This window comes from Pteropus vampyrus, unplaced genomic scaffold (assembly GCF_000151845.1).
Source record: "Pteropus vampyrus isolate Shadow unplaced genomic scaffold, Pvam_2.0 Scaffold15, whole genome shotgun sequence".
Classification (NCBI taxonomy): domain Eukaryota; kingdom Metazoa; phylum Chordata; class Mammalia; order Chiroptera; family Pteropodidae; genus Pteropus; species Pteropus vampyrus.
This window is the reverse complement of record NW_011888796.1, coordinates 5,462,237-5,474,885: the sequence shown is the minus strand read 5'-3', so window position 1 is coordinate 5,474,885 and position 12,649 is coordinate 5,462,237. Positions and strand designations below refer to the sequence as shown.

Genomic DNA, 12,649 nt, shown 5'->3' with positions numbered 1-12,649 from the left:
GAGAGAGAGAGAGAGAGATGAGTACATGCTCAGGTGTATGGAAAAAAAAAAGAGGCAACGGAGTTTTGTGATGAACTCATTTTGAAGAACTACAATTTATTTTCTTCTGGTGAGTTCTTAATGATCTCTCTTTGAGACCTTGCGTTGCAAATATGTCAACTGGTGATCTGACATTAGTCCCTCTGGGCCTGAGTTTCCTTGTGTGTTTTGAAGGGAAAATAACTGTTTCCGCTCCCCCTCCCCCAGGAATATTATACACATCAGATGAGATTCTGTGTAAATAACATGTTTTAAGAAGGACAGTGACAAATAAGATCTGTCCTGAGTACTGTCCGACAATGGATAGGGGTTTCAGTAATCTTGCAGTATGTGGAAAGATTACAAAAATGGCAAAATTTAGATTGGAGAAGACTTAAGATATAAGAGTTTCAAATATCTCACAGGCTACCTTGTAGAAGAGGAATTTTCTCATTGGAGAAGGTTGAGCATAAACCAAAGGAGATATATTTCTGCTTAATAATAAAAGGGACTCAGAGCTTCCTGACAAATAAGCAAGAAAATTCCCTATTTAGTTCATATTTGGCACCTCTCTTTCACAAACAGCACTACCAATTACATATACGAACACATTTCACAAATCTGTGTTTCACATGATGTTCACACTTCACTGTAAGCTCTTTGGCATAAAGACTCTGTATTTAGTCTTTGTACCCTAGACAGCGCTTTACATTTTGTTTTGCAGGTTGTTCAATAACTATTAAGAAAAATGTAAACTAAAAATGCTATTCAAATGTAGAGCAAATATTGTGACATAGCTACTACGAACATGACTCCTGTAGTCTCTTCTTCTTTTAGAACCCCAAGCAGGGAATGACAATGATTTGCTTATGTTTATTTCTTTGTTGCTACAGTAGAGATGTTAATTTGTCTCTTGGCTTGATTTTTTTCCCCTCCATGTTAAGTACAGGGAAAGTTCTACTTAATGGGGTAGTGGAAGAGAAAGCTCGTTATTTCAAAATATTTCACCATAATAGACAGGCAATCATTTTACATGAAATTCCTTCAGTGTAGTTATCCAATGTGTATTTCATTCTTGGCAACAAAGGTCCCTAGCCAATGTCCAATGACTTATAAATCAGAGCTAGGATATTTCTTTATGCAAATTAATTTGTGTCACATCATTAATAAAAAGGAAAATGGCAATGAAGATTATATTTGCAGCAGCAGTGCAAATAAAGGATTCCTATACCTATTTGTAGGTATATCATTATGGCTAATTAGTTTTTGAGATACTGTGCTTGAAAGAATTAATGGAGAGCAAGCCTTATGAATGATTATTAAATGAGGAGGTTTTAAAGTGAGTCAGGAATATAAAATAGGCAACCAGTTGGATTAACCTTACCAGCTTAAAAAAAATCCATATAATAGAGAGGCACTAATGTTAATTGTATGGCAGTATTATAAACCCCCAAAACACACTAATTATATTATAGTACAGTTTGTTTCTCCTAAAGTCTTTTTCACTTTGCATCCTAAATTATAATGATTCAAATCTTTATCCATGTACTCAGGGGCTTTTCCCTCTTAAAAAGTAAACAAAACATAAAAAAAAGAGAAAGAAAATTATGTTACTTTACATTGCTGGGAATGCATTGCTACAAAATAAAATAACTTTTCCACTCTTCCACTAATAGAGCATGACACATTAACCCTCTGGATTAATAAGGGGAAGTAGATCCAGACAACATACCCGTTTCCTTAGATTGCAAGTAAGAGTGAGATTCCTTGAGAACGAGTTTGCAAAAGCAGTATAAAAATCCAGGACTTTAAGCAAAGCTTCTCGCTTGATGATGTGAAGGTCACAATACGTCAGTGCCCGGACATTGGCACAGGCGTGAGCAAGGGTGGTTTCCTTCCAGAAGATGTCTCCAAATACATCGCCTTTCCCTGGAAAATAGCATAAGATATGTATTCATGTTATCTGTACTAGTTCCTGTCCTAATCACTATTTTTATTGAGTTTTCTATATGGTATTGATCTTTTAGCATAATTTAGAGCCTGAGTGTATAACCTCATCTATATACATATAACAATGTACAACATTTTTATATAATATGTCAAGTAACATCACCCTGAATTCAGTTCTTGATGGAAATCTGGAGTGGTGTAAATAAATGAAATCAGACAGAGAAGCCAAAAACCTCATTTTAACAAATAGTTTCATTATCTTCTGCTACCTTAACTTTTCCCATTCTGACTAGAAGAAGTAAAGGTTACTTCTTAGTTTCATCTTTTCTTGTGCTTCTCCTGGTAGAGATGACAGTAAAATGCAATATACGAGGATATACTGTTATAGCCTTTATAAATCTGGAACCCATGCGACATATATTAAACATACATTATTCAGCGACTAAGCCTTGCGCTCCAGGCAGACTAAAACTCACCATGACTTATTCCCCAAGGATGCCCTTCCCTCTCCACCAGCCAAACCTTATTCTCAGGACCCAGCCTAAGAGCTCCCCATCCACATATAGAACCTAAGGAGCTGAGTTGGGTAAAACGTGGGGATTCAGATTTCTTATGCCATAAACAGTTCCATAAAAGAGTGCTATACTGCAGTCAAATGCAGATGTCTTTTTAAAATTCTAAAAATTACATAGAAATCTACTATTCACTTCAGAGTACATTCCACCTGGTGATCTCAACTCAACAGTTCACCATCCCAAATCAAGTGTACTTTGTTGCCCAAAAAAAGGGGAGATGAGGAAGAGTCGGAGATTAAATGCCCAGAGCCTTCCTGTTGAGGAAGTTCCATAAGAACTTTGGCCTCTGAAGTGTCCTCAACTGCATTCTTTGTTCCTCTGTGAGAAATGAAAAGTTTTAAAGTGGAAAAGATGTGGAATATGTTCAGGTGGGAAAATCTTTCTATAGACATTCTGCCAAAGACTTATTCTTTCTGTACTCTAACCAGAGAGATGAGCACATACATACGTGCTCTCATCATGAAGATTAAAGTCGGAACTGACAGAGAAAAAAGGAAGAAAGATGTGTTATGATACTTCGGGCTGGCCAGACCACCGGAAAGAAAAAATAACATGTAACCAGAGGGAGCGGGAGCAGGGGTAGAGAGAGAGAGAGAGAGAGAAAGAGAGAGAGAAGGAGGGAGGTGGAGTAGGACAGATTACAAGATTACAGATTCTTCGCCCACACAAGCGATTTGTAAATCCTTAGAGAACCACAAGGCACTCTGGGAGAGAAAAAGAAAACATGCATATTATTGAGGAGGTAATTAAAACCACCATGTAATCATATAATTGGCATAAAATAACCATAATGGACATTTAATTAATATCGAGCAACCTCATTTGTTTCTGGACCCTCAAAAATTCCTTTTAGTTAGTGACACTGATAACTCAACTGTCCGATAGCCATATATTTGTCCAAGGAAGAATAATTAGGGACCTGGGGCCCAGATAAAATGTCTAAGGTTATAGAGCATCATGATAACCTATGGGAGGCTTTAGCTATAGAAATTTAAAAGATTACACAAATAAATTTCAGAAATCTGTAAATGGCATTGTCTTCAAATTAGCAGTTCCAGCTATAGGTATTTATTGTAACTACATTATCAGAAGTGCCGAATTTACTTATTAAAATGTTCACTTAAGTAATATTTATAATATCCAAAAAAGGTAGAAACAAGATGAATATGAATGAATGAATGAATGAATGAATAAATAGATAAATAAATAATGGAATATTATGCAGTCACTAAGTATAAGCTGAAAAAAGTGATGGAGAAATGTTCACATTGTGTAAAATAATAAAAGCAGAATATTAAATCATACACACAGTACGAACTCATTTTATTTACCTTATCCAACTCCCCACCCCACCAGAAATATACAGATATACACACAAAGCAAATGCATTAAAATGGTAGGTTCTCTTGCATTATGGGATAATGGATGGATTTTATTTCATCTTATTAATTACATGTATTATTTTTTTGAACAGAAGAGATTGACAAATGTTATGTTATCATAATCCCTGGAGCTATGAAAATAACAAGATTTATAAGGGGCTGCTTTGATCTACTTCTTGTTTCTTTTCCTCTATTGTCATTGTTACTCTGTCTATTCTGAGTTTTTCCTTGAAGAGATAGAAAAAGAATTATATTTCTTTCTGCTTAATTTCTGTGACCTTTCCTCAAATTATCACTCATAATACAACCTCTGACCCATTTAACATGCTCATTCATTTTCAACTATTTGATTTTCATGTACAGTAACTACAATAATAATCACTACCTTTGACTTAGTAATTTCACTTCTGAGAACTGATCAAAAGATTTAGAACCAACATGTGTCATAGTCACAGTAGTGTTATTAATCACAATCTCAGATTAGTATAAATAAATAAAGAGATAAAGAAAGTCTAACAAAAATGGAAATTTATCTATCATCAATTCGTATAGAATTAAAACTAGTTTTTGAAATAACAGACAAAAAATTGCTTACTATATAATGTTAAATTAAAGAATAAAGATACAAAAAATATGGTTGGTTACAGATATAATAAAGTATATAAAAATGAATGTGAAACTCCAAGACCAAAAGAATTGTTAATTAAAAGTCTACTTTTTCTTATTTTCTTAAAAAAAAAAAACTTTAAAAAATAGCAAACTTTCACAGATGTCTTTCCTTACACTTTTTAGTAAAACTGAATTAATATGTAAATAGATCTAAAGAATAATAAAGAAATATTCATTAGTGGATAAGTGCATCATCAATAGGTAAAATATTCTCAATATATAAATGAATGTCTCTTTGCCAAAGTAGACCATCTTTAATTGTGGCAGCATTCAAGTCTCTGTTATATATTTCATTTTACCTAACTGATGATTAAAATCTTTATCGTATTTCTATCAAAATATTTTTTAAATTATTTATTTTTTTTGTATCACAGAGAAATAAAAAGCCTCTAAAGCAGAAAGAACAGAATTAAACTAGAATATTAACTCATGAGAGCTGAGAATTTTCTGTTTTGACCACTCCCATTAACCTCATTTCAAGAGCTCAACAAATATTTACTGAAAAAAAAATAGATGAGAGAAAGGGAGAAAAAGACAGAACAAACTGAGAAATGCTAGATTAGAGTTAGAATTGAGGCTCATCCACTAACAGTGTGGCTTAGATCAGGTTATTGAGCTACCAGAATCATTATCTGTTCTTTTGACTCTAAAGGGAAAGAGATAAACAAAAACTAATGTTTAAGGTTTCTCTACACCTATAACTCTAGAGTAAATCAACTAAAAAATCAGTGTCTCGTTGCCTAAGTAAGTAAATAAATAAATGAATGAATGAATGAATGAATGAATGAATAAATAAAATAAAATTAGAGCCTCTCGACTCCAAAACCCATTACAAGGTTGTTAAGTACCAGAGAAGTTAACTGACTCAGCCACAGTTAAACTTATCCCTAGCTCTTCCTCCTAAAAAAGTTTAGAGAAGCATCGTAAAATTAACAAATGTGCATAATTCTATTTTCAATATCAGAACTCTTATTGCATAATGAGCAATATTAATTGTTTTACAACACAGAATTCCCATTAGGATACATAATATGTTGTTTGGACATTAATCAAATCAACCATTTCAAAAGGTTTTATCCAGTTTTCTATATCACCTAATTCACTGTTTCATTCAATTCACAACAAACTTTCTGGGAAAATGGTCCTCTTGTAAATCAGTTAATGTACTAGTCAAAGTAGAGCTAGCTAATGTCCTTCTTCAAGGAATATTATGCACATTTACACTGAGTGATCTGCAGAAATCACAGGCTGTAGATATATAGGATTATGCATGGAATATCCAATAAAGAAGTACCCTTTTCCTTAACACAAAGATTTTGCACACTTCCAGGGTGAGGAATTCCTGTTTATCTTCATGACTATAGAATATTTGATGCTAGTTTTTAGGTCAGCTCCCACTGGGTGCAAGTAGTCTTAGCTATAAACATTTTAGAGCCTGAGAAAACTAACCTTCCCCCAAAGCCCTAAAATTAGTAGAAAAGCTCACGCTCAACATGAAAGTTGTTGTTTGGTCTATTTATATTTTCTCAGTTCTTTGCATCAAGTCTTATGAAGTATTTCACTTCTAAACCACAGAAAATGGGCTTGTAAAATAGAAGTAAATGTTAAGATTCACAGAGTAGGAAACTGGAAAATTGAAAGATAAAACAAAGACAACATTACAACATAATTAAAGGAGTAATACAGACCATGGTATGCTTGGGGATTATGGTCTCCTGAGGTGCTGGTTTTACAGCCAGAGTGTTTTTTAAAATGTGAAACACATTATTTGGTGACTTAATGACATGGATAAAATAAATGCATAAAAATTATTTCAGTTATTTATCCGTGAGTACGGCTATTTAATACAGCCCATTAATCCCTAAAAACATAGCATTTGAAGTTCACTTAGGTAGTTTCCTATAAGTGTATGTGGAGGTATGTATACTGATGGTCCTATTTGATGATTCTTCTATAAAATGGACTTAATCCATTTTATTTATTAGGTAGCCCTATACTCTAATTGCTTATTGCAATAGGCTCATGAACTTGCTTTGGAATACACAAGCACAAAATATTCACTATGAGTTTTTAAATTATACAATTTTAAGTGCTTTGACTATTTACAAACAGAAAGTGTCATAAAGGAATATTTTCAAAGAAAAGAACCAAGAGTACAAGACAATGAGTATTTAAATTAAGAAATTATATAGGTGTATTAGAATAAAACCTTTTAAAACATTTAGAACTGATGGCTGCCAATCTTCAGTGATCAATGTCCAAAGTCAATCAGTTGAAAATTATTTTGGATACAAACATGAAGATATTTTTAAAGAAGTAAGTAATTCTTATCTACTAAAAAAATAACTGATTTAGCTTATAGATTTTTATTTACATACACAAAGAATAAGCCAACAGTTCTTATCAAATAGATGTAAAAAAAACCCAAAAAACAGAATATCTTTATGTCAGTAAGGGATGATGGTAGCCACCTTTAAGAAGGTAGAAGATGAGGCAATAAAGAGGTTCATAATTCTGAGTTTGGAACTATTAATGTTAGGAACAAATTGGTTTCATATAGAAACCCAAACATGTACCCAAATCAATAGTTGTAGCATATTATTTTTTAAAATCCAAAAAAAAGACTAAATTGAAAGCAGTTACATCTTGAAACTATTCTGGTATTTTTTCCTAAGAAAATATTTAAAGTTGAAGCCTATAATGATGTTCATATTATAACTAAGTCTTATAACTTTCGTATTTGTCAAATGGAAGAAATAATGGCTACCCTATTCACCTCCATTCAATTAATGCATCCAGCATCCTAACACTAACCTTAAGCTGGAACATGTATTTTGTGCTACGGGGAGATAGAAACAAGCAAGAAATAAAAATCCTGCTCTTAAGAGTCTTTAATTTTGTAATTAAGAGAGGCATGCAAAAAATAATTACAAAATAGGAAAAAAATAGTACGATAGGACCAGGATTGGCAAAGCACACCCACACCCTCTCCCTTTCTCTCCCTCCATCCCTCTCTCCACCCCCCATCCCCACTGTTTTGGATTTGAGGGGATTTCAGAAAGACCTCACAAAGAAGGTAGTTTTTGAATTAAATCATAGCTGAGCCTCAAGGAGAAGGATAGTTATGGTGGCTGAGAAAACAGTATGAGCACGATCTGCTCAGGGAACAACGAGCAATGTTAGCCCACTATACAGGAAACCTATGGGGTACAGAGAGCCAAGTCTAGAGGAAAAAACGGAATCCAAGAGGAAGAACTATGAATGCCATGCAACAGAGTCTGCTTAATTCCATTTTAAAGAGGGAACCACCAAAAGTTTTTTGAGTAAAGGGAGTCATGACTTATCCAGTGCTTTAAGAACAGAACTAATTACAGTGTGAAGAGTACAAGGAAAGGCATTGTTGGAACACGATTTATATCACCACGAAACAATATATGGTATGTCGCAGATTACAAATATATAATTTTACCTTGTCCCCACAACCACCTCATCATGAGTTAAGGCAGTGACAACGAGAGTAAAGAGAAAAGAAAAATACAACAGATATGATGGTAGAAAACAAAAACTCTATTATTTGCTTGTTTATTTGAGAGGAGTAGAAGGAGTGGCATACTTAAGACACTCTAAGAAATGTGAATCAAGAATTTCATATCCAGCAAAATTGATATTCAAGTATAAAGGACACAAACTATATCAACATAAAAGAGCTCAGTGAGTATCGTTCCCATGGATCTTTACTAAAAATTTTACTAGTGAAAATGCTTCAGAAAACCAAAATACCAAGAGAGACATTGACATAAAGACTAGTGGTAGCACTAACTACACAGTTACTTTTAAAACTTAGACTAAATGCAAGTTAAAAGGAACAAAGTGTAGTGTGCAATGGCTACCTGCTCTGACAAGGTAGATATTGTACAACTATTAAAAATAATGGTGGGTGGAAAGAAAATAGTATAAGCATATGCAAAAAAATTTTTAAGTATATTTAGTAATCATATTGGTAGTGTGGTGGTATTAGTATTGTTATTCTGAGGCTGTTATATATATATATAATGTGGATTATGCAATATTTTGATTCTGTCATCCCCAGCATTCTCAATATGAAAGAAAATATATGAAGATGTAATACAGAAGTAGATAAATAAAGCCCTGTTGTACTGAATTTTAGTTAAATATATCTATATGAACTCATGAGAAATTTTATTTGCATACACACACAGACACAAACATATACACATATATATATTTTTCCTCAAATTGTGTCTATTAAAAAGGCCAAGAAGCAATCACTAACCCAGTAGCAATGAGCATCTGTAGAACCAAGATCTAGGACCAAGAGTGTGATCTTGAAATATTATTCACAAAAACAAACTAGAGCTTCTTGGAGAAATGACTAGGGGCTGATTTCAAATAAGGGGGAGACTATGTACAAGAAGAAGATCTGTTCATTCTACAGAGCAAAAAGTTATCAAAGACTACTGTATCGAAAGGACCAGGAGCCAAATTGAAAGAGCTCTTACTAGCCAAAGAAAGCACAATTTGCACTTCAATGGCAAAAACTGCAATGCACTGAAATTCATCATTTGTTTAAATCCATTAGCACATAGCACTGTCAGAGAAACTAATTGATTGTCTTAAAAACTGATAAATAATAGAAAAGCATCAATATTTATGCACGATTCCTATATGAACTGCATACTGGGTAACCAAATAGTAGCTGAGAGGAAGCATCTCTCTATAAAAGTATGCCAACTAATAAACAGAAATATAAAACTAGGATATCTTCATTTTGTAACTCCCACTGAATTAATGGATCTAGGCTTTGAGTATCAATTGTTGTTAACATAAGAATCAACTAGATATCCTGTGCCTCCTTATAAAAGAACACAGACACATCTACAGTTTTGCTGAAAGGACTGACTGAACCTGAGTCTGATCAATCCTCTGGATTCAGCTGCTAATTTACAAGAAACACAGCGGGTGAAGAAACATGCTTAAACTGCAGTGAATATGCAATCAGCAAAATCTAGACTGGTGGGAACTCTGTAGGACAAATGGCCCAGGTTTTTCAGCAAATAATAATAATAAAGAAAAGAAAGACTGCAGCAGGAAGTAGAGGGGGATAACATATAGATTTAAATTTTAAAATAGGTAAATTAGTGTTTAGGATGGGGCACATGGCATGGTTTCTGGAGACGGGGCGGGGCGGTGCTGTAAAAAGTTCTATTTTTTGGCCTGTGAAATTGTTACAAGGTCTTTGCCTTATAAAATGTCATTAGGTTATACATTCATATTGCAATATTTTCTGAATCTGTTATTTAGTTTGCAAATAAAACGTCTCAGGTAAGTTCAATGTGCACTTACTCCCCAGTAACACCTTCCCCTCCCCATACAAAAAGGAAGACTGAATTCTCAGTGGCATCACTGAGCCGGTAAACCAACAGAACTGAATAGCTCTGATCTTCTTATGTGACAAAGCAAAATTCACTTAGTAAAAGGGTAATAAGTTAAGTTTTCAGTTCCTTGAAGACAAAGACATCCTTGATGCTTTCTGAGATAAGATAAAATAATGAGCTTGACTAGGGAAGGGCAGGGCAGAGAAGGAGAGTGGTAAGGAGATCTTGATGTATAAGGAAGTATAAGAAACTTGGGAAAATGCAGATGAAGCTTTCTGTAAGTGGACGTCAGGACTTCAGGAAAACAAAAGAACAGAGAGCAAAGCAGGCAAGCAGCCAGCCCTGTCCACAAAACATCTGCACTTAACGGATGGGTGGAGGATTTAGAATAAGAACTGAGACAAGACACAAGGCCAGTAGGACTCAAGAGGTAAAGGAACAGACTCCACCTCTTCGTGGAAATAACTGCAAAGATTTGTGGCATTCTTGCAATCTGGGAGCATTCCTGAAAGCTTCATTTCCATTTTAATATCTACCAACTAGGCAGCCTCTGAACTCTTCCAGGATACAGATGAAAGACCTATAAACAGAATTTAAGATCCCCATCATGTGTTCTGAGGGCTCATGAGATTCAGAATCTGAGCCAGTTCCCATTCCTAGACACCTGCCTGTGGGTAAACTAGTCACTTGGGGAGGACCATATTTTTAGACACTTAGTAGCTGATTAACCATCTTATACTCAGGTAATGTTTTGTGAAAGATTTTTGTAATGTACACTGGAATGGTACTTAACAGTACTGTTAGAAAAATGTTTTTTTAATAAAAGGAAACAAATAGGCACTTTATTTTCTGTCAAGATTAAGCCAAATAGTTATATAATTTCAAAATTCTGTTTTAAAAGTCCTGTTAAGAAACCATCACATCTATAATGTGATGGTTAAGAGAATGGGCATAGAGTCAGACAGATTTGGGTTCAAATCCTGTGCTCACCACTAATTTTTTAGCTGTGACCTGGAGTGAATATTTTGATATTCAGTTTTCTTCATTTATAAAATGACTATAGTAAGTATGTTCTTCACAGAGATAATTATAGAATTTGATGTAATAATGAATATAAAATAATAAGGATTCAATAACTATTTGGTATCTAAATCAGATTTTCAAAGGGGCCTGAAGTACATTTTTCAAAAATACACTTTAAAAGTTTTAATAGGAAAATATTAAAAATCAAAATGTATCTATAAAATTTAAATTTTACTTAAGCATGGAGGCACTCATTTATTAACTACAAATATGATTTTTCTTTTTCTAGCCCCTTTAAACTCTTAAATGTTTATTTTCTAATAAAATTATTCTGATTTATAGACTACTCACTCCATTTGATGGCAAAAGTAATTCTACTTTTAGAAATTAAAGCTAAATCCCCTTCCATAGATATAATTTAAAGTTTTCCTCCCGTGGTCAATGACCAGGGTAGAAATTAGATTATTTCACGATACTGGGAGTTCCTGATGGTGTAACAGTGCAAATCTTTACTTCTTTAAAGTGACTTTTGCTCTTCTCTTTCTCTTCTATTCAAATTGGTCTTGTGCTCACTCGCTTATTTTCTTTCTCGTGTCCTTCTGCATACTGTCCAACCACTCCCTTAATAATTAAGCCCAGAGGTCAGCATCAAACAGTCTTCGTAATATAGGAAAGAGGCATGAGAACTACACAGATTGACTAAGTATTAAACCAAGTGGAATTTAGAGCCTGCTACATGCTATTAGACTCTGCTGTTAGACCAGAACCTGGATGATCAGCCATAAGGCCTGACCATGGGGAACCTACAGAACAAAGGAAGATTCCTGCTGAGATTACCAACAACTGCTTACCCAAACCTTTAATGCTTACATGTACCCTAAAAGGAAAACAGGAAAACAAAGACTTTAAGCCGTACCCTGCACGAGTTAAAGATCGACCCAACCATATATTCTATTCTTAACTCCCTGTAATCAAATGAGTAATTTTTCATAGAAACTAAGAAACAGATATAAATCTAATGCCTTAAACACTCAGGGTCTTATTCTCTGACTTTGAGAGGAGACTATGTCTCTGTCTGTGGAGCGTTATTCCTTCTCTAAAAAACTTTCCTTTGTCTTTAACTCTGGCTCGCTCTAGAATTCTTTCCTGCGTGGACCAACGATGCTCTCAGTGGGCATAGGACTTGAGTCCTTGCTTGGGTGAATTCACCCCATCCTGCATCAGTAGGAACAAAGCCTCAGGTCTGTTGACCACAAAAAAAAGTTTCAGTCAAACTAAAGGTAACATATTAACCTCATATGTATTTCAGCTCCAGACCCATGAAGGCAGAATGACCCTATAGGTATCCCCTTGAAACCAGACAAAATGATACCGTAACTGACATCAGGACCTCATATGCCTTCTACCCTAACCCTGATCACCAGTGGAGCCCATGACCCTAACTCCCTTAGCTACCATGACTAAGTTTCCCCCTATATAATCTATCCTCTAGAGGCCATAGGGAGCCAGCCAGGTCTGTGAGCACTAGCTCACGTGTGTCTCCGGGCTTGGCTCCATTTCCTTAAGTAAACTACATTTTTTTTTTTTTTTTTTTTTTTTTTTTATCTCCTTTGGCTTTGATGCAAGCAGGCAAAAC

At 34.5% G+C, this 12,649-nt stretch overlaps 1 protein-coding gene across 3 annotated transcripts in view; it reads right to left on the bottom strand.

Moving 5' to 3' along the window:
• The window catches only part of KCNH5 (potassium voltage-gated channel subfamily H member 5), a 275,201-nt gene that overhangs the window by 55,953 nt on the left and 206,599 nt on the right, over window positions 1–12,649 (bottom strand). For all 3 annotated transcript variants that reach the window (XM_011384653.2, XM_023527121.1, XM_011384646.2), the window contains one exon: window positions 1,751–1,947. In XM_011384653.2, the coding sequence (XP_011382955.1) occupies window positions 1,751–1,947 (197 nt within the window). The remainder of the gene's footprint in view (window positions 1–1,750; window positions 1,948–12,649) is intronic.